The 21561-nt window shown below is 40.1% G+C and overlaps 1 protein-coding gene across 1 annotated transcript in view; it reads right to left on the bottom strand.

Annotated features, from left to right (window-relative positions):
• The window catches only part of sorcs2 (sortilin-related VPS10 domain containing receptor 2), a gene marked incomplete at both ends in the record, with an annotated part of 372429 nt that overhangs the window by 22873 nt on the left and 327995 nt on the right, over positions 1–21561 (bottom strand). The window contains 5 exons of the mRNA XM_079257909.1: positions 543–663; positions 6802–6909; positions 10832–10923; positions 11102–11178; positions 18538–18640. Coding sequence (XP_079114035.1) covers positions 543–663; positions 6802–6909; positions 10832–10923; positions 11102–11178; positions 18538–18640 — 501 coding nt within the window. The remainder of the gene's footprint in view (positions 1–542; positions 664–6801; positions 6910–10831; positions 10924–11101; positions 11179–18537; positions 18641–21561) is intronic.

The raw sequence follows: 21561 nt of genomic DNA, 5'->3' as shown, positions 1-21561 counted from the left end.
TATGGTCTTTCATGGAGGTTGCCGTGGTTGTGAGCTATTTTGAAGGGTATATCAAACAAGGAAAACTGGCCACTATGGTTAAATGCCCGCATTGCAAGAAAGCAGAAGACCCTGCTCTGACTGGCCACTCCATTCAAAACATTTGAGACTTTGTAAGGCCATGACTTTAAAAGAAAGGAAAATCCTGGTTAAAATATTGAATTGCGATTAATTGTTTATCAGAGAGGTTTTCTGGTTATCTGTTTCATTAAAGGTGGAGTATGTAAGATTTTCAATATTTAAAAAAAAAAAGAACTAATAAAATAACTACAATCATAATTAGATAGTTTTTTGAACATGTAGGTTCCAGTCTGTCCATATTTGATGCGTTATTAAATTACAAGTTTAATTAATGACAAATGACAAAAAACACTTTTTTTTTACTGGTAGGCAAACATTCAATCTCAACATTGGTTGACGCCCCGCGTCAACCAATCTTTAATCTATGATTGGCCTTGTTAATGCACCAAAATTACATGTGTTTGTGTGTGAGAGAAAAATACCTGCAGGTCAGTGAGCTGCCAGGACTCATAGTCAGACTCAGTGCACTGACGGGGGAAAGATTGCCTGAAGTCCACTTTGACAAGTTCCCAGTCTGACCTGTAACTGATGTGGCCAAACACCCTGCAAACACAAAAGCACAAACAAAAAAAGTAAACTAAATACTTATTATTTTACTTTTATCATGGTCATGAAGCTTTTGTGTCAATTAATGAACAAAAATCAGGTAAATGCAGTACATTATTCCTAAAAAATGACAGATAATAAGAGAAAAAAAAAAAGAAAAACACTGAAGAGTTTATATTGTTCTCTAATTACGTGTGTTTAATTATTCCTCCTCCTCACATTTTAATAACTGTATTGGTAAAAATAATGTAATCATTATTAGGCTTTTTTCATGTCTTTCAGGCATATTCAAAGCTCTTGCAAACACCTGCTGATACATTTAGCATCATATCCACTGTGAATGGAGCACTGTGCATGTCATGTCTTCTAAGCCTGTGGGTCACTTCTGGGGTTTAGACTGGAATCTGGTGACTGGTTGCATTTAAATTATGTAAACAACAATGCAAAATAGTCTCACTCAGTATTTTAATGGTAAAATAAGGTAAAATAAGATAGGGGGGCACTGGCTCAAAAAAGGTTGAGAAGCACTGTGCTACACCTATACAAAAACATACAGAACATCTTGTTGTCACCCGCAAAAGGACAAAGTAAGCAACTGGAAGGAACACCAGAAATTAACAAAACCAGAGACAGACACAAAAATCAATTAACAAAAAAATATCTGATACTGAGTAAACCTGCAGAACTCAGTCACTGTGTCAGCATGCAGAATACACGCAGTGAAACGTGTTCACAGAAGAGTCATCATGCTAATGTGACCCCGCCTTCAAAAAATTCAGATGTAGGCCAGGAAGACCCCAAGGCCCAGGCAGCCACCCAGTTCCTGTCACCCTTTTAGAGGGAGGCCCTGGCCAGAGCCCCCCAGAGCCAGTGGGCAGAAGTCCCAGGGTGCCGACAATAGCAAATGCAAACTCTGCTGGGCACCGGCCAGCCAGGGCAGACATGATGCCGGCTCCAGGGCTGCAAGACCCCAAAAGTGAACCCCCTACCCCACCCCGACAGGCAGAAGGCCCTCACAATGTCCATGGGGGAACGGGACCCCCAGAAAACCATCCAGTACGAGGCCAACCAGCACCCTGGTGCACCAGCAGTACATCCCAAAAGCAAGCCCCCCCCTCCTACACACTCACAGACACACACACACACACACACACACACACAGGCAAGACAAGGGGGCGTCGCGTTTTTGCCGAAACCTTTTTAAGTTTGAAGCACGTTCCAAAAGACTGGCTTCAAAAGCCAGAGATAGGCAAAGCTGAACTTTGGCCGCTTGACGTGGGGCGTCAACCAATCAGAGCGATGCTCTGAAAAAAAAGCTGAATGTTACTGATTTGGCAACATAGCAGGATACGCTGCCTAGCAACGCTTTGTTTGGGGGGCTTCTCTGCTGAGTGCAGCTCTTGTTGCATTAACCCTGACTATCACTGCCCTACGACAACGTTCTGAATAAAACCATGACATCTCTCTACTGAATCCACCATCATTCAAACTGACCGGAAGAAAAGTGTCGCCTTTCCCCCTCTCTTTTCCACCGCGTTTGCCGCTCGCTCCAGACAAGCTGCAGACGCGGCAGGAGTGTTGGGAGCGTTTTCGGCATCAGACACAAAAGTGGCAGTTTAGTGACCTGCTTCGAGTGTTCAGCGTTTTGAGCGTTTTCGACGCACAAAACACGATTGGTCTGAACACACCGTAACCCCATCCTCATAGCTGGACTGGCCATCGGGTATACCAGGCACTTGCCCCGTGGGCCGATATTGATTTTAGGCTGGGCAGCACCTTTATTAGTGTTATATTCACATGGGACTATTTAGGTGTTAGCACGGAAGTTGTGATGTTCACAGGGGCGCTGCCAGAAATTTTGGGCCCAATGAAAAACAATGAGGTAGACACCACTGCTTGACTGCAAATTTTAGAACTATGTTTTTGTTGCAATTGCTTCAAGCAGTTTAAATAAATAGCTTTTCATGGGAATTATAAAGATTTGTGACTGTATTTAATGGATGTAATTCAATCACAATATACATGTTTAACTAGGCTATTTTGGTATTGATGGTCACCACAGAAAGTTGTAGGATATTCAGTGTTTCCAGTACAGTAAACCCATCCAGTAAATCTGGTTTCCTACATCCAGTAAACCCATTAGCCCGTTGTTTATTTCATACCAATTATTATGAAATAAAATAAAGTTTTTCAGTTTTTTTTTTTTATGTATGTTTCATTTTATATATAATTTTGAATAATAAAAAAAAATTTCAGACTATCTTTGGCCTACACCACCAGCTGACATCATAAATGATGTGATGCTTGCAAGCTCAGACATTGAAGAGGGCAAAGTGAAGTCAGCAGTAGGCCTACCCTGTAGATTGCGAGCTTATTTTATGAAGCAACAGGTTCAGTTAAACTGATCACAAACACAAATGGCTCTTGCAAACTGTTGTTGATGGAATTGATGCGCTCAGACGGGATAGGATGAAACCATTTAATGCACTTTCACTGGGGTTTTTGGTCAACATTTATACTTTTTTTTCTTTTATCCGTTTATTTTACTGCTACATTTCCTCATAGCCTTTGGGAAAAAAAAAAAAAAAAAAAAAAAAAAAAAAAAAATATATATATATATATATATATATATATATATATATATATATATATATAATTTTTAGAGGTTTAATAATGTTATATGGTTTGCACATCTTCTTGGGCCCCTATCAAGTCGTGGCCCTTGTAATCTTCCTATTTCTTCCTACAAAAGATGTGTACTTCTCTTGCCACATCAGGGTTGGTCCATGTATGTGGGTGTGTAGTATCAGGGTAATGTTATCTCTGGGAAATGCTCCAACTCTTTTTCCCAGGTCTTCCACTGCTGCGACAAACTTTGAGGTAACTGAGGTTCATCCCAATCCCTGTGTTTGTCCCAGAGTTGCTGTACGATAACCTTAGCTCTGGTAGTAAAAGGAACAATGAATCAAAGTGGATCATTCTGACTAACCATTGTTCGATATGTGTTTCTTAAGGCTGGCTTTCCATACTCAGTGGATCTGAGCTGGAAGGGCTTAAGGCAGGACCAGGCAGAAGAGATTCATTCAGGTTAAGCCCTCTGAATCAGAAAGAGCAGTTAAAAACTATTCTATTTTTCCTGTTATGACTGACCATGTGATGTGGTATGTACAAACTTTATTTTCTCTGGCAAGCAACATCAGGGTCCAGTTTGGCTACAACACCCGTGATAACCACCTTGTCAATCTCTTGTAAGAAGATGCCTTTGCTAGATCTTTGCTGTAGCGTTTCTCAATATTTCTGAGACTGGGCATTACGGCATCTTTAGTGGCCAGGAAAGGGGGTGTGTCTTTTCACCTCAGTAAGGGTGTGGCATATCGAAGGGTCCCCTTCGTACTGACACATTTTGTTCTGGTTTCTAGTAGCTGTAAAGCTTCATGATCTTCCTTTGACCTAATTACTGTGGCAGCAGATCCAGGGCAACCCAGCCCCCACAACACTGGCCAACCCCCCACCCCCGGGAGCACAGAGGAGGGGGCATCTCCGGGCACCAAAGCCCGGAACCCCCAGACAGCCGACCCTACAGTCGCCTGGCTGCTCGCTGCAGAACCGGCACCAGCCCATCCAGGCCACACCCCACCCCTGTGAGGCGACTTCAACCACTAACCAACCCACAGCCCCACCAGGACGAGACACCAGCCACCCCAGCAGCAATGCACTTAAGATCATCCACCTAGAAGCCCACTGCAGACTCGCTGCCACCAAAAACACCCAGCCTACCCTCAAACCTCTTGTGCAACGAGATCACATTCCTTCACCAACATTAAGTGATGGATTAATCACAGGGGACCAGAGGGAGTGAAATTCAGCTAATTGGTCTTTAGAGAAGGCAGACATAGTCTCTACACTGATGTGATCTAATAATGCCTCTTTTCTATTAGTATCAGCTTGTCTCAACTTAACTCATCTCAGCTTGGTCCTGTTTCTTTTCCATTACAATTTTGTACCAGGCCTAAAATGGGTGGGGTTTTCTACGACAAGCTGTATGACAACATAGGACCCAGAAGCAATGTGCCACTTGGTCTTGTGGCTGGCCTGTCGCTGACAATAAATCGTGTCCATTTGTTGGAACCACTTCCAGTCTTGTCTTTTTGATCCTTTCTGACCATTGTGCTTCCTTGACCTGCTAATAGCCACTTTTGAGCTTTTTCAGCTTCTCTCGACATTGCTGAAAACTCCTTTGGTACCCGTGAGTAGCCATTGAGTTGGAAAGCTCTTGATAGATTTTTTTATTTCGTGTAGCTCCATCTAATTCCGTCTGTATCCTTTCCTCAGCAACCAAGCAAAGAAATGTCTTCTCCTCAGTTTTGGATCACGGAACAGACTTTTGCTGCTGCATTGCTTGTCACGTAATGTAAACAACTTACGAGTTGGAGTCGCTCTTCCAGTGATGTCACTCTCTGATCCTAACCTCTGATTGACAGTGCCCCTGACCATTAGCGGCATGCAGTCTGACAATGTCACACACAACCCGACTAAGCTGGGCTGAGGAGTTACTAAAAAAGTACTGGTAAATGGGAACAAAAGCTGAGTGGAAAACCCTACAAACCAAGTCGAGGCGAGTTGGTACAAGCTGATACTAATGGAATAGGGCCGTAAGAGATTTCTAAACAGCTGGATACACAGATTTTGTTTGCTTTTCTAATTCACAAGGATGGTTATCTTTGCGATACATAAGATAGTGAGAATTAGGTTTACAGAATTAAACCTCATGTTAATTTCACTGAAGTGACCCAATCGGCACAGTGTGAGGTTTACAGGAATATAACATTTAGACCAGTTTGACCGATCTTTACACACCATAAATCAAGAATCTCTGGACAGGTGGGCAAGACCATAAGGTAGGGGTAGGCAACTCCAGTCCTTGAGTGCTGCAGTCCTGCAAATGCTAGGAGTTTCTCTGCTGCAACACATCTAATTCAAATACATGGCTCATTAGCAAACTTGTGCAGAGTTTGATGTCAAGCTCTGCACAAGTCTGCTAATTAGGTCAGATGTGTGCCAGGTGTGTTGCAGCAGAGAAACTCCTAACATTTGAATGACTGCAGGCCCCGGGTGCTGGAGTTGCCCATCTCAAATATACTTGCATGTGTTTTCATAAAAATAAATCATTGTGAGATTTTGTTATTTAGTGGTTAATATACTGCTTTTTTTCTCACAAGAATAAGCTATGTGTTGTCTGTGTTCTTCAGGGACATACCTGCTTTAGACCTTGATGAGAAAATTAGACTGTTATGTGTTTTTTAAACGATCACTGTTCTTCTATCAGAGTCCGACAGAGACCACTAAGGACTTAACGCTGAGTCAAATTAAGCTTGGTCTAACCCAAAACGAAAGCAGTTATTTGAATCTGGCTTTCTGACTGGCCTTGGGCAGGCTGGTTATCAAGTTTCCTGAAATGTTATGCTGTCTGATGCTCAGTCCTACCCTCCCCCACTCCCATCTCAGACCTGTGGAACTAAACTGAACTCAGCTATCCCAAGGCCATGTTTCCCATCACCAGGCGGCAGAACTGGAGATGAACTGGGAGATAGTTCACAGACTCACTCACTGAACACACACTAACTGGTACAGACACACTCACCTATCTTTCACCACCTTATCTGGACCTTGCCCCTTCCTCCACTCATGGACAGCAAGTTTGCTGGACGTGCCTTATTGGCTGCGAACTGACTGGCTGTGCCGGAAGACTGGAAACTGGAATTTCCCCTCAGGGATGAAAAATGTATCTATCTATCTATATATGCTTTTATTTTTAAGTAGGCACTTTATTTTGAAGACGCTTTATGCAGTCCTCTCCTCTTCTTCAAGTTCTGCCTTTGGCATGTTTATAATGGTACAGCAGTCAACAGAGATTGTAATCCTCCACAGTGGCCAACTTTGGCATACAGAGCAACAACACCCTTACAACGGGACTAATACCTTAGATTTGAACTCTTTTGGACTCCTGTCCAAATACATTGAGCTACAGTTTGCAGTCTTTCATTGCTCTTTTTTGTGTGTTTTCATTTAATTAGGCCATTTTAGTATAGATTTTATTTTAAAAAGACAACTCATATGACTAATTTCTGCACTCACGTCATAACCAGGGTCTCATCTCCAGGCTCGCTAAGGAGTCCATCAACAAACACAGAGGTGCTGGTGAAGTTGTGAACATTCCATGTCCGTCCTTCATCAATACTAAATCTGTGAAGAGAGGAAGAGTTCATTAATACACTTGAGGAGTTATCAAACTGTCTTCAGATGCAGCTGTGACAAATTGCACCATCACTGCTGTTGATGGCTTTCTAGTGTATCCTGCTGCAAATCAACTAAGTCAATCAGCAGTGCTGATCATCAAAGATTTGAAAAAAGTAAAAGGTATGACATTTTCAAGGCTTTTCCTTAATCTTGTCATGGTTCTGGTCTGCCTCACTGACTCCTGCCTTATTTGGGCATGCTTCCTGCTAACTGCAAAATATCATCAATCAGCTCCAATCCTCTTTGTGAAGAAGATTGGAGTTGATTGATGAACCTGTGAACCTGGGTGAACCTGTTCCACTCCTTTCTTAAACACCATGCAACCCTTAGTTCTCTGCCAGATTAACTGATAGCCAGCCTTAACTCCTGTCTGTAGCCTGTTTTTGTAGCTGCTTCCAGCCTTTGGCCCTCCTGGATTGACCTGACCTGCTCTGAATCTGGATCTGACCCTGCTCCCTGCCTCTGGCACTCCTGGATTGATCTAACCAGCTCTGAATCTGGATCTGACCGTGCTCCCTGCCTCTGGCCCTCCTGGATTGATCTGACCTGCTCTGAATCTGAATCTGAATGACCCTGACCATGCTTTCTGCCTCTGGCCCCTCTGGGATTGCTCAAACCTTGCTCAGGACCTGGATTTTTTCCCATTCCAGACACTTCTCCAGCTCACATGTGAATGTATCAAGATTCACACAATCTTTCTTGAGCATATTTAATGACGCCGCTTCATTTTTAGACCAAATCACGTTGGCATCCAGTCCTCTCCGTTTGGCAGTTTTCCTGACATTCCTTCATTCCTGAAGATTCAACAAATTACCATTAAATATATTCTTGCCAAATGTCACTGGCCCTTGTCTTGAGTCCAACATTCACCATCCATTACACATCTTTACTATCACATAGTGTGTGTTTTATGGAAGACAAGTATCATTTTTATTTATAGCTGATCAACAACAGGACACCTTGATTATTATGTTATATTACTATTATGTTTACAACAACGTGCATAGGGTTGCCCCTTTTTAAAAATAAAAATGAGGGAGGCCCACCACAGGTCCTGTTGGGAGGGATGTCCACAGCAGTGGTGTTTAGTACTAGTATCTTAAGTAAAGGAGTGATCAAGTAAGTAATTATTCAAACTTAAAGATTGAAATGTGTTTTTTTTTTTTTTTTTTTTTTTTTTTTTTTTAGCAATAATTACATTCTTTGTTGCGCAACAATAATTGACAAACTGTTGCTAATTAGGCTACATAAAGTTGTGATTACACAGTAAGAAAAAGTAAGTTTTATTTATCACATTTAAACACAATATATACTGACAAAAGTATCATCACATACACACCCTCCATAAACCATATCACACCGGTCCTTCAACAGCTCTACTGGCTCCCCATCTCACACCGCATCCTCTAAAAAATCCTGTTCCTCACATCCATCCACGACCTTGCCCCTCCATACCTGACTCAACTTATTCAAATCAGCTCACCTGCCCGCTCCCTCAGCCCTTCCTCCTCTCTCCAGCTCTCTGTCCCTCCTGCCCGACTCATCACTATGGGGAGCAGGGCATTCTGCCGCTCTGCTCCCCAGCTCTTAGACAAGCCTATTCACTTCACCCATAATTGCACTGTCTTTTAATGTCTGTTTAAATATCTGTTGTTTTAATTTGTTTTAATGCAGTTTTTATCATGTATATGTAACCTTGAGTGTCTAGAAAGGCGCCAAACAAATAAAAATGTATTATTATTATTATTATTATTATTAATAAAGTGCTTTACAGACTTAAAAGTACCATGAAGAGAAAAGAAAAAGACAAGCATCAAAAATTAAAAACAAAAGCATACTCTAATGAACCCTGCTGACAGATATGTATTTAATGTGTGGGGAAGGCCAGGGAGTAGAGGTGAGTTTTTAGCCAGGATTTAAAGGCTAAAATGGAGGAGGCACATCTGATGTCAGTTGGTAGCTGGTTCCACAGAAGCGGGGCAGCCACAGCAAAAGCTGTGTCCTATCTCCTTAACCGTGCCTGTGGAACCTGTAAAAGCCTTGTCTCTGAGGAGTGGAGGGTGCTAGGAACTGAGTGAAGCTAAATCAGTTCAGAAATGTACAGCGGTGCCTGACTATTTGATACCTTAAAAACCATTAAAAGAACCTTAAACTGAATTCTAAAGGAAAAAGGACGCCAATGCAAGAAAGCTGGCAGTTCTTGTTGCCAGTCAGCAGCCTTGCAGCTGCAATTTGGATTTGCTGCAGTTAAGTCAACGAGGACTGGGGAAGTCCAAGGTAGTTACAGTAAACCATGTGTGTGTGTAAAAAATAAATAATTTGGCCACTAAAAATTTGGTTCACATAATTTATACTATGGTCAGTCAGAAAATTAATGCCACACATAGTTTAACAAGATAAATTACTGTTTACATTCCATTACAGGTGTCACCATAATACATTAATCAACTTCAAATCACCTGGCTTTTCACAGGTGAATGAAAGAAACATGCTGTTGCTTGAGAGCAATTTTTTTTTAGCATTCTCAAGCCAACATTAAATAGTTACTATATTTAGTAAGTTTTGTAACAAAAAAGAAATCAACATTTGTTTTAAAATGTTTACCGTGTGGGACGATGGTGGGACGCACTCTGCATTGTGGTGTTCTAGACTCCGCGTAATGCATTAACATCATAGAATGCATAGCTCCTCATTGTTTAATCCTTACATCTTTAATTGTATTTGTTTGCTGCCTGTCTTGTGATTTAAAGGGAAGTCATGTCATCACAACAGTTTAACAACACTGAAATGCAAGGGACTGAATTTGTCAAGCACTGTTAAAGTATGTTCCCTCCTTCTGCAACTCCTTTTGTTAATCTGAGACACAGTTCATGAAAAGGGATAAAAATGCAGTGTAATGCAACCAAGAGGCTTTAATGGCTCTCTGCATTGTCTATGAGTGTGGTCTTTGAGATTTTAAACAGACAACATACTGCAACCTCATTTTGTTTGAAGCACACTCAGACAAGGTCCTGATGCTGGTGGACCAAGCATTCATCTGTGACTGCAGATAAGTTAACCCTAATGAGGCTTCACATCTCAGTTCGTTTAAAGACAGAGCCCATACTAATTTCCCTTTAAGATCTGTTGAAGTACATGAGGTAAAAACTGATAAAGAGAAATGGCTAATAAACTAATACAAGATGACCGGTCAATTTAGAATATTCTTTCCTTGAGCGTCACAATTTCACAAAATTGTTGAGACTATAAGGAACGTTTTCAACATGCCTTATTTTTAATATCAAATCTTAAAGGGGATTTGACCTCACATATGCAATAAAAAATGCACAAATTAGCCAAAACACAGAGACTAAGTTCTAATATACACTGTATTTGACAGTTAGTACATAGTCATGTTTTTCTTATCTTGTGTGAAAAAGAATAAAGTTAGTATACAAGAATTTAAGTTGCATGTTCCAGACTTGTTTGATGACACAGTGGCATTCTGTGTCATTTGTATATCTGGAGACACTGCTGGAAGCGTCCCAAGGATGAGATACCGCAGTATAAAACTTATTTATCCGGAACACTACATACAGCAGAGTTTGCGAACGGGTTCAATGCTGTTCTGGACTTGAGAAAAATGTTGGTTTTTTCTTTAAATATAAATATAGACAGTGGATTAGCTGAAGCTAAATCTGGAGCTGTTGCATGCTACAAGTACAGGTAGTACAGGAAGAAGGCTCGTTTAGACAATATCTGCTATCCTAAGCGATAACAAAGTTAAGATAAGTAAATTAATCCATCACACTAATCATATCCAAACTGGATGGAACTACAAAAAATAATAGCATAAGAACAGCAAGGAAATTTCTGTTTATAATCTTACTTGAGTATCTTGAGAGGAATAGATGTGTCTTTGATGGCAACAATTACCCCTCCATGGTCCAGATACAGGATGTGATGTTCCTCTTCAAAAACCTTCAATGAAATTTAACAAATCCAATTACTGTGATCATATGCAGAAAGCTGTGAAGAAAGCTGGCTGGATGTTAAGCTGGACTTTGTATCTCAAGATTATCCTCAGAAGAGAGAAGGGAGAAGGAGGCAAGGACTGAGAACAGGAATTAAGGAGGAAACAAGGAAGAACATAATGTACCTGTCTCCATGTCTTCCCACAGTCTGAAGTGATGTACATCTCTTCTTTATACTCTACCAGTTTGGACCCAAGGTTACCTGAGAGAAAAAGTAATCAGGCTTCCATCATGAGGAAGACAACAGAAACATCTTCATATTGCTTTACTCTTTTTTTTTTTTTTTTTTTTTTTTTTTAAAACTGATCAAGGACAAACAATAAGCTTAAAATCTATGAGTTTAGAATGAAACTAGTTCAGACTAATAGAAGGAAGGATGTTCAGTGGATGGTCCCCTGCTAACAGCTCAGAGAATAAACATTATCTCTGAAACACACCAAACATTATGCCTTTAATTGATTGACTGCCCCTTTATAAACCCATAATGCAACACCAAATTTGTTACATTTTATATTTTTATTATAAGAAAGAATTCATTATTTTGATTTTCAAAGTTGCTTGTGGGTCATTTCAAGTAGAAATTAAGTTATAACAAAGTGAAGACTTTTTTTTTCTCAGTGACCCATGCATTCTTATGCTCCACCACAACCCAGTCTCATTCCAAATGATGTATTACCTAGGTTTGTCCACTATGCAAAACATAGCAATTTCACAAAAAGGGCTCTGAAATTGTAGCCTTTCATTTTCCTAGTCATTTCGAAGGGGAAACTTTATGTCATGTGACCACAAAGTTTCTTTCCGGTGTTAACAAAAAATAAATAAATAAAAAATAAGGGAGACATCCCTTGTATTTTGGGTGAAAACTGCTGCATCTTAAGAAAATTGCAAATTTAGCTTGTTTTATAACTTATACAGATAAATGTACACTTTATTTTCATATGATCCTTTCAGTTTATTCATAGTTTTTAATTTTGACAAACATTTTTTCAGGTTTCTTAAAGAAATGATTGGAATTTTACTTTTATTTAAAAAAAATTTTTTTTTCTACATTGGTTGCCAAGGAAACATTTAAAAACATACTGGAAGGAAGTTCTTGACCCTGATCTTACAAATTTATGTAAAATAACCACATTTAAACCTTTTTGTAATTGTGGACAATAAGACTAGGATGGCAATTTTTTTTATAGCCATCTTTATTGTAATTTCACTAAATTACTGTGTAACACAACAAAAGTTTAACTGACTAATAACATAATTCTGCTAATATCCACCTACTCAACAATTTTCTTCCTCTGTGTGAGAGACTTTCCCTTTATCCAGTCTTTCTTCCAGCTCCAATCTGTGGGGAATGATCCCGATGTATATATATATAGATGTGTGTGTGTGTGTGTATAAAATAAATTTCTTTTTTCTATGTTACTGCTGCAAATAAGTATTTGAACGCCTGAAAAAATCAATTCAAATAAAAGTATTTAGTACAGTAGCCTTTGTTTGCAATTACAGAGGTCAAACATTTTTTGTAGTATTTTACCAGGTTTGCACACACTGCAGGAGGATTTTTGGCCCCCTCCTCCACACAGATCTTCTGTAGATCAATCAGGTTTCTGGGCTGTCACTAAGAAACAGAGTTCCCTCCAAAGATTTTCTATTGGGTTTAGGTCTGTAGACTGGCTAGGCCACTCCAGAATCTTGATATACTTCTTACGGAGTCACTCACTGGTTATGATCCCGGTTATGTGTGCTTTCAGGCCATTGTCATGTTGGAAGACCCAGCCACGACCCATCTTCAATGCTTTAAAAGAGGGAAGAAAGTTGTTCCCCAAGATCTCGCAACACACGGCCCCGGTCATGCTCTCCTTAATACTGTGCATTCATCCTGTCCCATATCCCCCCAAAGCATGATTCTATCACTGCTTCACAGTAGGGATGGTGTTCTTGGGATGGTACTCATCATTCTTCTTCCTACAAACCTGGCGAGTGGAATTAAGACCAAATAGTTTTATTTTGGTTTCATCTGACCACATCACTTTCTCCCATAGATAGATAGATAAATACTTTATTCATTCCCAGGAGGGATTTCAGATTCATGACTCTGGATCCTCCAAATGGTCACCAGCAAACCTAAGATGGGCCTGGACATGTGCTGGTTTAAGCAGGGGACCCTTCCTTTCCATGCATGATTTTAAACCATGACTTCTTAGTGTATTACTAACAGTAACCTTGGAAATGGTGGTCCCAGCTCTTTTTAGGTCATTGACCAGCTCCTCCCGTGTAGTTTTGGGCTGATTTCCCACCTGTCTTAGGATCATTGAGACCCCACGAGGGTGCGATTGCAAGGTATGCTGCCAGTGACATGCAGCATGAGGAAAGTCTTGCTGTTTTACCAATTGGAAAAAAAGAGAGGAGGATTTCTTTAAATTTTTCATGGTATTTGGTAAAGAAAAAAATCTACCAATGGAGAAACTTTTTTTTAGTGTGTTCTGATAATGCTCATAGTATGGTGGGAGAAAAAAAAAAGGATTTGTAGTGTACATTGAAACAGACCTTTCTTAGGTTTTTCTTTACATTCTACACCAGGAGGAACTTTGTTCTCAAATGTATGGCAAGCAGCTTGGGGTGGTGATTTCTCTGGTCATTAAGGTAATTAACTTTATTGTTGCCCGAGATTTACATGATTGCCAGTTTAAAACACTGCTGAAAGCAGTTGGGAGTTGTCAGGATATGTAAACAATGCTGTTATATGTTGTAACCACCAGGCGGCACTGCACAATAAAGCAAGAAGATGGCTGATTCCCAAGCTCTGTGCGTGATATCAATTCTTTATAAAATACCAAACGAAACATGGTGTCAGAAGTAAAAAAAGTGAACTGATTTCACCTAGAAAGCAATGGAGGGATTTAAACCACCGACAGGACTCGAGCTGCAGCATGGTAACCTCTCGGAGAATTGGAGGAGGTTTCGGCAAAGGTTTGAGCTATACCTAGCAGCAACCGGTGGAGCTAGCAAGCCGGCTAAAGTGCAGTCGTTGTTGTTCCTTCACATTGCCGGTGAGGATGCCGTTAAAGTGTACAATACCTTCACGTTTGCAGAGGAAGATGATAGACACAAACTTGCTAAAATAATGGAGATGTTCAAACAATACTGTAACCCGAAAAAGAACACAACATATGAGAGATACAAGTTCTTCACGTGTGTTCAAGGGGAAATGACTTTCAGTAAGTATATTACAGAGCCAAAACTAAAAGCAAAGTCGTGTGAATTCGGACAATTGGAAGAATCTCTTATACAGGATCGTGTTGTCTGTGGTATCACATCAGATGTGATGAGAGCGCGACTACTGAGAGAGACTGATCTTAACCTTCAACGAGCAACTCAACTGTGCATAGCAGCCGAAGCCATGAAAGTACAAATCAAGCAAATGCAAGACGAGGATTATAGTGCACAAACATCCGGACGGGAAAGCAAACACGTAGATGCTGTAAAATACAAACAGCCACACAAGAAGGTCCAGCAAAATAAAACAGCTGAAAAAGACAAAGTTGCCACATTTTCTCTGTAAACAATGTGGAAGTGAGCATACAGCAAAGAAATGCCCTGCGTACGGCAAGCAATGCAAGAACTGTGGAAAAAATGAACCATTATGCCAAAATGTGTCGTTCAAGGAAAGTACACACAGTGAACGAGGATGTCATGGAGGAAGCAAGCTTGTTTGTTGGAAGCGTGCACAAGCACAAGCTCGACAACAAAAAGACCAATGGACCGTCAAGTTGAAAGTAGAACATAAACATGTAAAATTCAAACTTGACTCAGGAGCACAAGCCAATGTCATCCCTCATAAACTGATGCGAAGATTGGGTAAAAGAGCAACATTAAGATCCACAAAAGTGAAGTTGTTTGCATACACAGGAACCCAAATACAAGTTGTGGGTGAATGCAAATGGGCTGTAAAATACAAAAAGAAGTCATACATGTTGGAGTTCATAGTGGGGAAGCATTGGCACACTATGCCAATACTGGGACTCAAGACGTGAGGACATGGGTCTCATCAAAAGAGTTCATGCACTGGATAAAGGTTCAAAATGAGCATTTTCAAGACTATGCTGATGTGTTTGAAGGCCTCGGTTGCCTTGAAGGAGAACACAGTATTTTCATTGATGAGAGTGTGAGACCAAAGGTGCACCCATCAAGGAAAATACCTGTGACTCTAAGAGAAAAACTGAAAACTGAACTAGAAAGAATGGAAAAGTTACAAGTCATTGCAAAGATTGAAGAGCCTACCAAGTGGGTCAACCCCATAGTAATCGTCTAGAACAAAGGCAAATTGAGATTATGTCTGGATCCACGAGATCTCAATGTAGTAGTTATGAGAGAGCATTACCAACTACCAACTGTTGAGGAAATAACTTGCAGACTATTAACAGCCAAGTATTTCACAGTATTGGACGCAAGCTCAGGTTTCTGGCAACTCAAACTGGATGATGCCAGCTCTCGCCTTTGTACATTCAACACTCCCTTTGGCCGTTACCGCTTTCTAAGACTCGCCTTTGGGATCAACTCTGCTCCAGAAGTGTTTCACAGGACGGTGAAGCAGCTGTTTGAGGGCATAGAAGGTGTTGAAACATATATTGATGACATATTGATTTGGGGTGAAACTAAGGAGCAACATGACAACAGACTGAGACAAGGGCTAGAGATAGCCAGAGCAAAGAACTTTAAGCTGAAAAAAGCAAAGTGCAAGATTGGTCTTGAAGAGATAAAATACTTGGGGCACATCTTCTCAAAAGACGGTTTAAAACCAGATGACAGTAAAATTGAAGCTGTAATCAAAATGCCAACCCCGGAATGCAAAAAAGATGTCGAGCGATGTTTGGGCATGGTAACATACCTTGCAAAGTTCATTCCGAACATGTCGCAAAACACTGAACCTCTACAGACTCTAACAAGAGATGATGTTGCATGGCACTGGAGTGAAAAGCATCAGAACACATTTGACAAGTTGAAAACAATACTGACAGAAGCACCATTGCTCAGTTACTATGCTGTTAAACAACCAGTGACTTTGTCAGTAGATGCATCTAAAAGCGCACTTGGTGCTGTTCTACTACAAGAGAATAAGCCTGTCGCCTATGCGTCACGCGCACTGACTGAAACAGAACAGCGCTACGCGCAAATAGAAAAAGAAATGTTGGCAATGGTTTACGGAGCTGAACGTTTTCACCAGTACATTTATGGGAGAGAAGTCAACGTTCAACCTGACCACAAACCATTAGAAGTCATTATGAAAAAGCCACTGAGTAGCGCACCAGCCAGAATACAAAGACTTCTGTTGAGACTGCAAAAGTACCAAGTGAATGTGCAGTATAAGCCAGGTAAGGAGATGCATTATCCAGAGCTTATCTGCCAGCGACCAGCTCACCTGACCACGATATTGAAGCACAAGTACATTTGTTAATATCAAACTTGCCAATATCAAACAAAAAGCTTCAACTCTTTAAAACAGAAATGGCAAAAGATGCAACTTTAAGTAAACTCTTTGAAACGGTACTACAAGGTTGGCCAGAGACAAAAAGCCAAGTCACAAAGGAAATTCAAGCTTATTGGAACTACAGAGAAGAAGTATCGCATGCTGATGGATTCCTTTTTAAAGGAGAAAGACTGATTGTTCCAGTTTCATTAAGACCGGACATGCTGAAACTAATTCACGAGGGACATTTAGGTATCGAAAGCTGCAGACGCAGAGCAAGAGAAGTACTCTTTTGGCCCGGTATGTCTGAAAACATTACAGATTTGGTGAACAGTTGTGATGTGTGCAGTACATATCAGAAACGACAAAGCAAAGAGCCACTACATCTACACAGCGTTCCTGAAAGGCCTTAGCAAAAGATAGGCGTGGACTTGTTCACATTCGATCAGCAGGAATATTTACTGTTAATGGATTACTATTCAAAATTTGTTGAAGTGGAGTGGTTAAAAACAGACACAAGAAGTGCAACTGTTATCACACATTTGAAGTCGCAATTTGCGAGACATGGAATCCCTGAAGTTGTAATTTCGGATAATGGACCACAGTTTAGCTCCAAGGAGTTTGAGACTTTTGCAAGTGAGTGGGACTTTATTCACAATACATCAAGCCCCCATCACGCACAGTCTAATGGAGTGGCAGAACGTGGATACAAACTGTCAAGCTACTGCTCAAAAAGGCTAAAGCAGATGGGAAAGATCCATATTTAGCAATGCTCAACATGAGGAATACACCACTTGAGGACAATGGAAAATCACTGACTCAACTGTTAATGGGACGTCATGTTAGGACCAAGCTACCGACACCTTTGCACATGTTAAATCCCAAAGCAGTCACAAATGGAATACAACAGAAGCTACAAGCTAGACAAACAAAGCAAAAGGACTATTATGACAAAGGAACAAAACCTCTTCATAAGCTGCAGGTTGGAAATAACATAAGACTGTGGCAAGATGGTGCATGGTGTCCAGCTCAGGTGACTGATAAGTCTGACCACCCAAGATCATATGTAGTTCAGACACCAGATGGACAAAAGTACAGGAGGAACCGAAAGTTTTTGAGATTGTCAGGAAATCAGAATGTAACTCAGCAAAATGTAGTTACCTGTGCAGATTCTCAGAGTGAACCTGAAATGTGTACTACCCCACCTGTAACTACTGCAGATACTGTCAGTCCAGAAAAGCCTTATACAAGAACAGCTAGTGGTCGCTTTATAAATAGACCTAAAAGGCTTGTTGAGGAGTAGCATGTTGTCCTGTTTAATGGTTTAACAGTTCAGTAAAGTTATGTAAGAGAGCCAATTTAAGGAAACAAAGCTACACAGGGGTTATTAAAAAACAAACAAAAAAATGAGATGTCAGGATATGTAAACAATGCTGTTATATGTTGTAACCACCAGGCGGCACTGCACAATATAGCAAGAAGATGGCTGATTCCCAAGCTCCGTGCGTGATATCAATTCTATAAAATACTAAACGAAACAGGAGTAATTATCCCATTCTGCCTTTGCACAACAATGTGGTTGTCAAGAGGAAAAGTGCTCAGCCATTTTGTGGCTTGCCTGAGCAAAGTTCGAACTTCTCTTGAAATGAAAAATGTCGAACATCCTGAGTTAGCCAACACTGAGTGGCTTCTGAAGTTTTTCTATCTAGAAATGTAGAAATACAGTCTTATCTCTTGAATAAGTTGTATTTGCATTTGAAAACAAGCTGGAACTCTTTATCACAGATATTGAAACAGGTTATTTACTACACTTTGAAAAACTGAGACTTTAAAGATGCATGCAGGGCAGCGACCCAACTCAGCATTTTGATCTCCAGCAGTGAGCTGTCTTCACATCTAATATCCTACAGTCATCCAAAGCTCGCTTTGGAGAATTTTGTGAGCATACTTGTCTTTTTAAGTTCATCACTCATCTACACAAGTTTACAGTAGACAAAGTTGAACTGCTGGAAAGTCATTGTGTTCGCCAAAAAATTGTAAAAGCTTTGCTAAAAAGAACGCATAAGAAATATATAAAACAATACTTTTTAAACTCACCGGCACCCACAATGAGACCTGGAGTTGAATCTTTGGTGTGGACAGTCCCAGACACATAAGGGTTGTCAGCCCAGCGCAGATGGAGGTGGAGGTGGCAGTCCGGCTGCAGCAGAGACACATCCATTATGTTTTTTATTGCAAGAAGACAATATAGTCAGGAGCACTTCAGTGAAATGGTGAAGTGAAAACACACACTCATTCCAAATGGTGTATCTCAGCCATGTTTAATGAGTCTTACAATGCAGATAATCCCACAGTAAATTTCAGCAAGAGTTTTAGAAGGAATGTGGCAAAAGATATCCGAAATAACCTAATTCAGTTCAAATGATACAACAGATTAAAAATAAATGAACTTTTTTTTAATTCAACCTTGTGGAGGCAAGAGGTGAAGAACGTCCTTTTCCAGACAAAAAACTCTTAGGATCAAATTGTGGATAATTTTCCTTTTTCTTTTCTTTTTTTTTAATGCAGCCACAGACACCTTGTTCTTATTTCAAGGGGAACACTTAAGACCTGTTTATCTTGTGTGGACTGGTCAGTAATTGTGCTACTTTCAGTGCTGAGTTACCTCATCCAGACAATGAGCAACGGCTCTCCAGGCCATTACTCTTAGCCATCCTCCAACAGGTAGAGTGATAATGCAGCCAGTTCACAGCGTTGTGTGATATGTTGCCATGTTTTATAACATCTATGCTGTGTCTTGTGGGGAGATAACAATATGTACTAAAATTCTGTTGAGGTAACAATAAAGCTAACCTAGTAAGTACAAAATCAGAGACACAATGACGTGTGCATCTCAATGGTGGTAAATAAGTCAAAAGGGATATCTGTTCCCCTTCAAATTTGTCAGCTGTGATATATGGATTTCAGACGGCAAATGACACATTGTTCTTGTTGAGCAACTCTGAAGCAGTAGCTTTAACAAGATGGATGGCAGAGATACAGTAGGTGAGCATCTCACACAAAATATTCATAGCATAAAACACTCATCATTACTCCTTTCACTATGTGCTCACAATCTTATGAAGCTTGTGGAAAAGTATTTTAATCACCATGATGATTAAATCACTGACTTATGGCTGTGTGTGCATGATTCAGTGATCCAGAGGATACAGACTAAAATTTACAGCTCTGTATAATACAGTGTACTAAACTTACCTAAATGGATGAACAGATGTTCATCATTGGTCAAACTGAGCAAAAATCCAATTCCAATTCTATAAAACTGTACCAGAGACTTAGTTTGATTATTTTTGCCCATATTTCAAATTAACCAATCAAATGGCAATAACTCAATGCATTTAGTCATGTTGACATGGTGTACATGACTTACTAGGTTTAAACTCAGCATCAGAATGAGGAAAAAAATTGGATTTAAGTGACTTTGAATTTGGTATGGTTGGCTGTGCTAGGGGATTACAACTCTTAGGGATCAATATGTTGATTCTGTTTTTGCTTCTTTTCAACAATTGGCTAATGAATTCTCTCTTCCTAAAGAACTTTTTTTTTTTTTCTTTTTTTTTTTTAGATATATCCAAATACGGAATTCTGTTCTTAGCTGGCTCCCAAGTTTCCCTGCTCCCCCAAGGTCCTCAGATATCTATACATTTCTGAAGCCTCTTTCCTCATTGAAGGGGGCAATATGCCTTCTGGATATCTTTAACCTTGGTCAAGGATCTGCACTCAAAATAGCTTTGGAGAGGCGATTGGGGATGCAATGGGATGGGAGGAGATCCTATTAAGAGTACACAAGTTCTCAGTCTGTGCTAGACACAACTTCATGCAGTGCCGAAATCATCCATCAAGCTCACTACACTAAAGCTGGGCTTACAGAAATATTTAATAGAGTGTCCCCCTTATGTGAACGATGTCGGCAAGTCACAGCAAATTATTCACATATGTTCTGGAACTGTTCTTCTCTGACTGGGTTCTGGTCTGAAATTTTCAACAGCTTATCCAACTTGGTAAGGACGTGGCTCCCAATGCCAACTGCCCTGTATGGTGTATGTCCCTTTGGCATAACCCTTTTCTTAGCTAAAAAAAAAAAAAGACTTAATAGCATTTACAACTCTATTGGCAAGAAGACTGATATTATTGAAATGGAAATCCCCAGTTTCACCTAACTACACACACTGGGTTAGAGAGGTACTCCATTTTCTTAAGCTAGAAAAAATAGACTGATTCTGACTGGTAAGGCTGCCTTATTTGAGAGAAGCCCTTAAATGTCTTATGTTAAAACCTCAGGGTGTCAGATTACTATGGACTGCAGAGATTGTTTGTGTCCAGTTTTTTTTTTTTTTTTTTTTTTTTGTTTCTTTCAAAAATGGTAGTTCTCCTTTGACTTTTAACTATGTTTGTCCATCTACCGGGGCTTGGTGCCAGGGGTGGGAAACTTATCTGTTCTGCTCTGTAATTTATTGAATTCATATCTGTGAGTACAAATAATATGTTTTATTGTTGCCACTGTATGGAGCATCAATACTGTTCACCATGTAAACTTCATTAAACAGATATTTAAAAAAAAAATGGTATGGTTATTGGTCTAAATATCTCCAAAACTGCTGATCTGCTGGGATTTTAACACACAACCATCTCTAGGGTTTACAGAATTGTCTGAAGAAGAGAAAATATCCAGCGAGCAGTAGTTGTCTGGTCAAGAATGTCTTGTTATTGTCAAATGTCAGAGGACAATGGGCAAACTGGTTGGAGATGACAGAAAGACATCAGGAAGTCAAATAAGCACTGGTTCCATTCAAGGTATGTAAAGTATCATCTCTGAACACACAACATGTCCAACCTTAAAGCACATCGGCTTTAGGAGTTGTACGCACATTGGGTACCACTTTTGTCATTTAATAACTGGAAACTATGGAAACAACTCACATAGACTCCTCAAAACTGGACATCAGAAGATGTAAATCATTGCCTGGTCTGAATGGTTTTCATTTCAGCTCCACATTATTTTCTTAACCTACTTTGAGGCCTTTTGTACCAATGTGGCATTGTAAAACCACAACATCCTAC

Source organism: Telmatherina bonti (genome assembly GCF_933228915.1).
Source record: "Telmatherina bonti genome assembly, chromosome: 18".
NCBI lineage: Eukaryota > Metazoa > Chordata > Actinopteri > Atheriniformes > Telmatherinidae > Telmatherina > Telmatherina bonti.
Note: the sequence above shows the minus strand (reverse complement) of the source record. Positions and strands in the feature narration are given on the sequence as shown.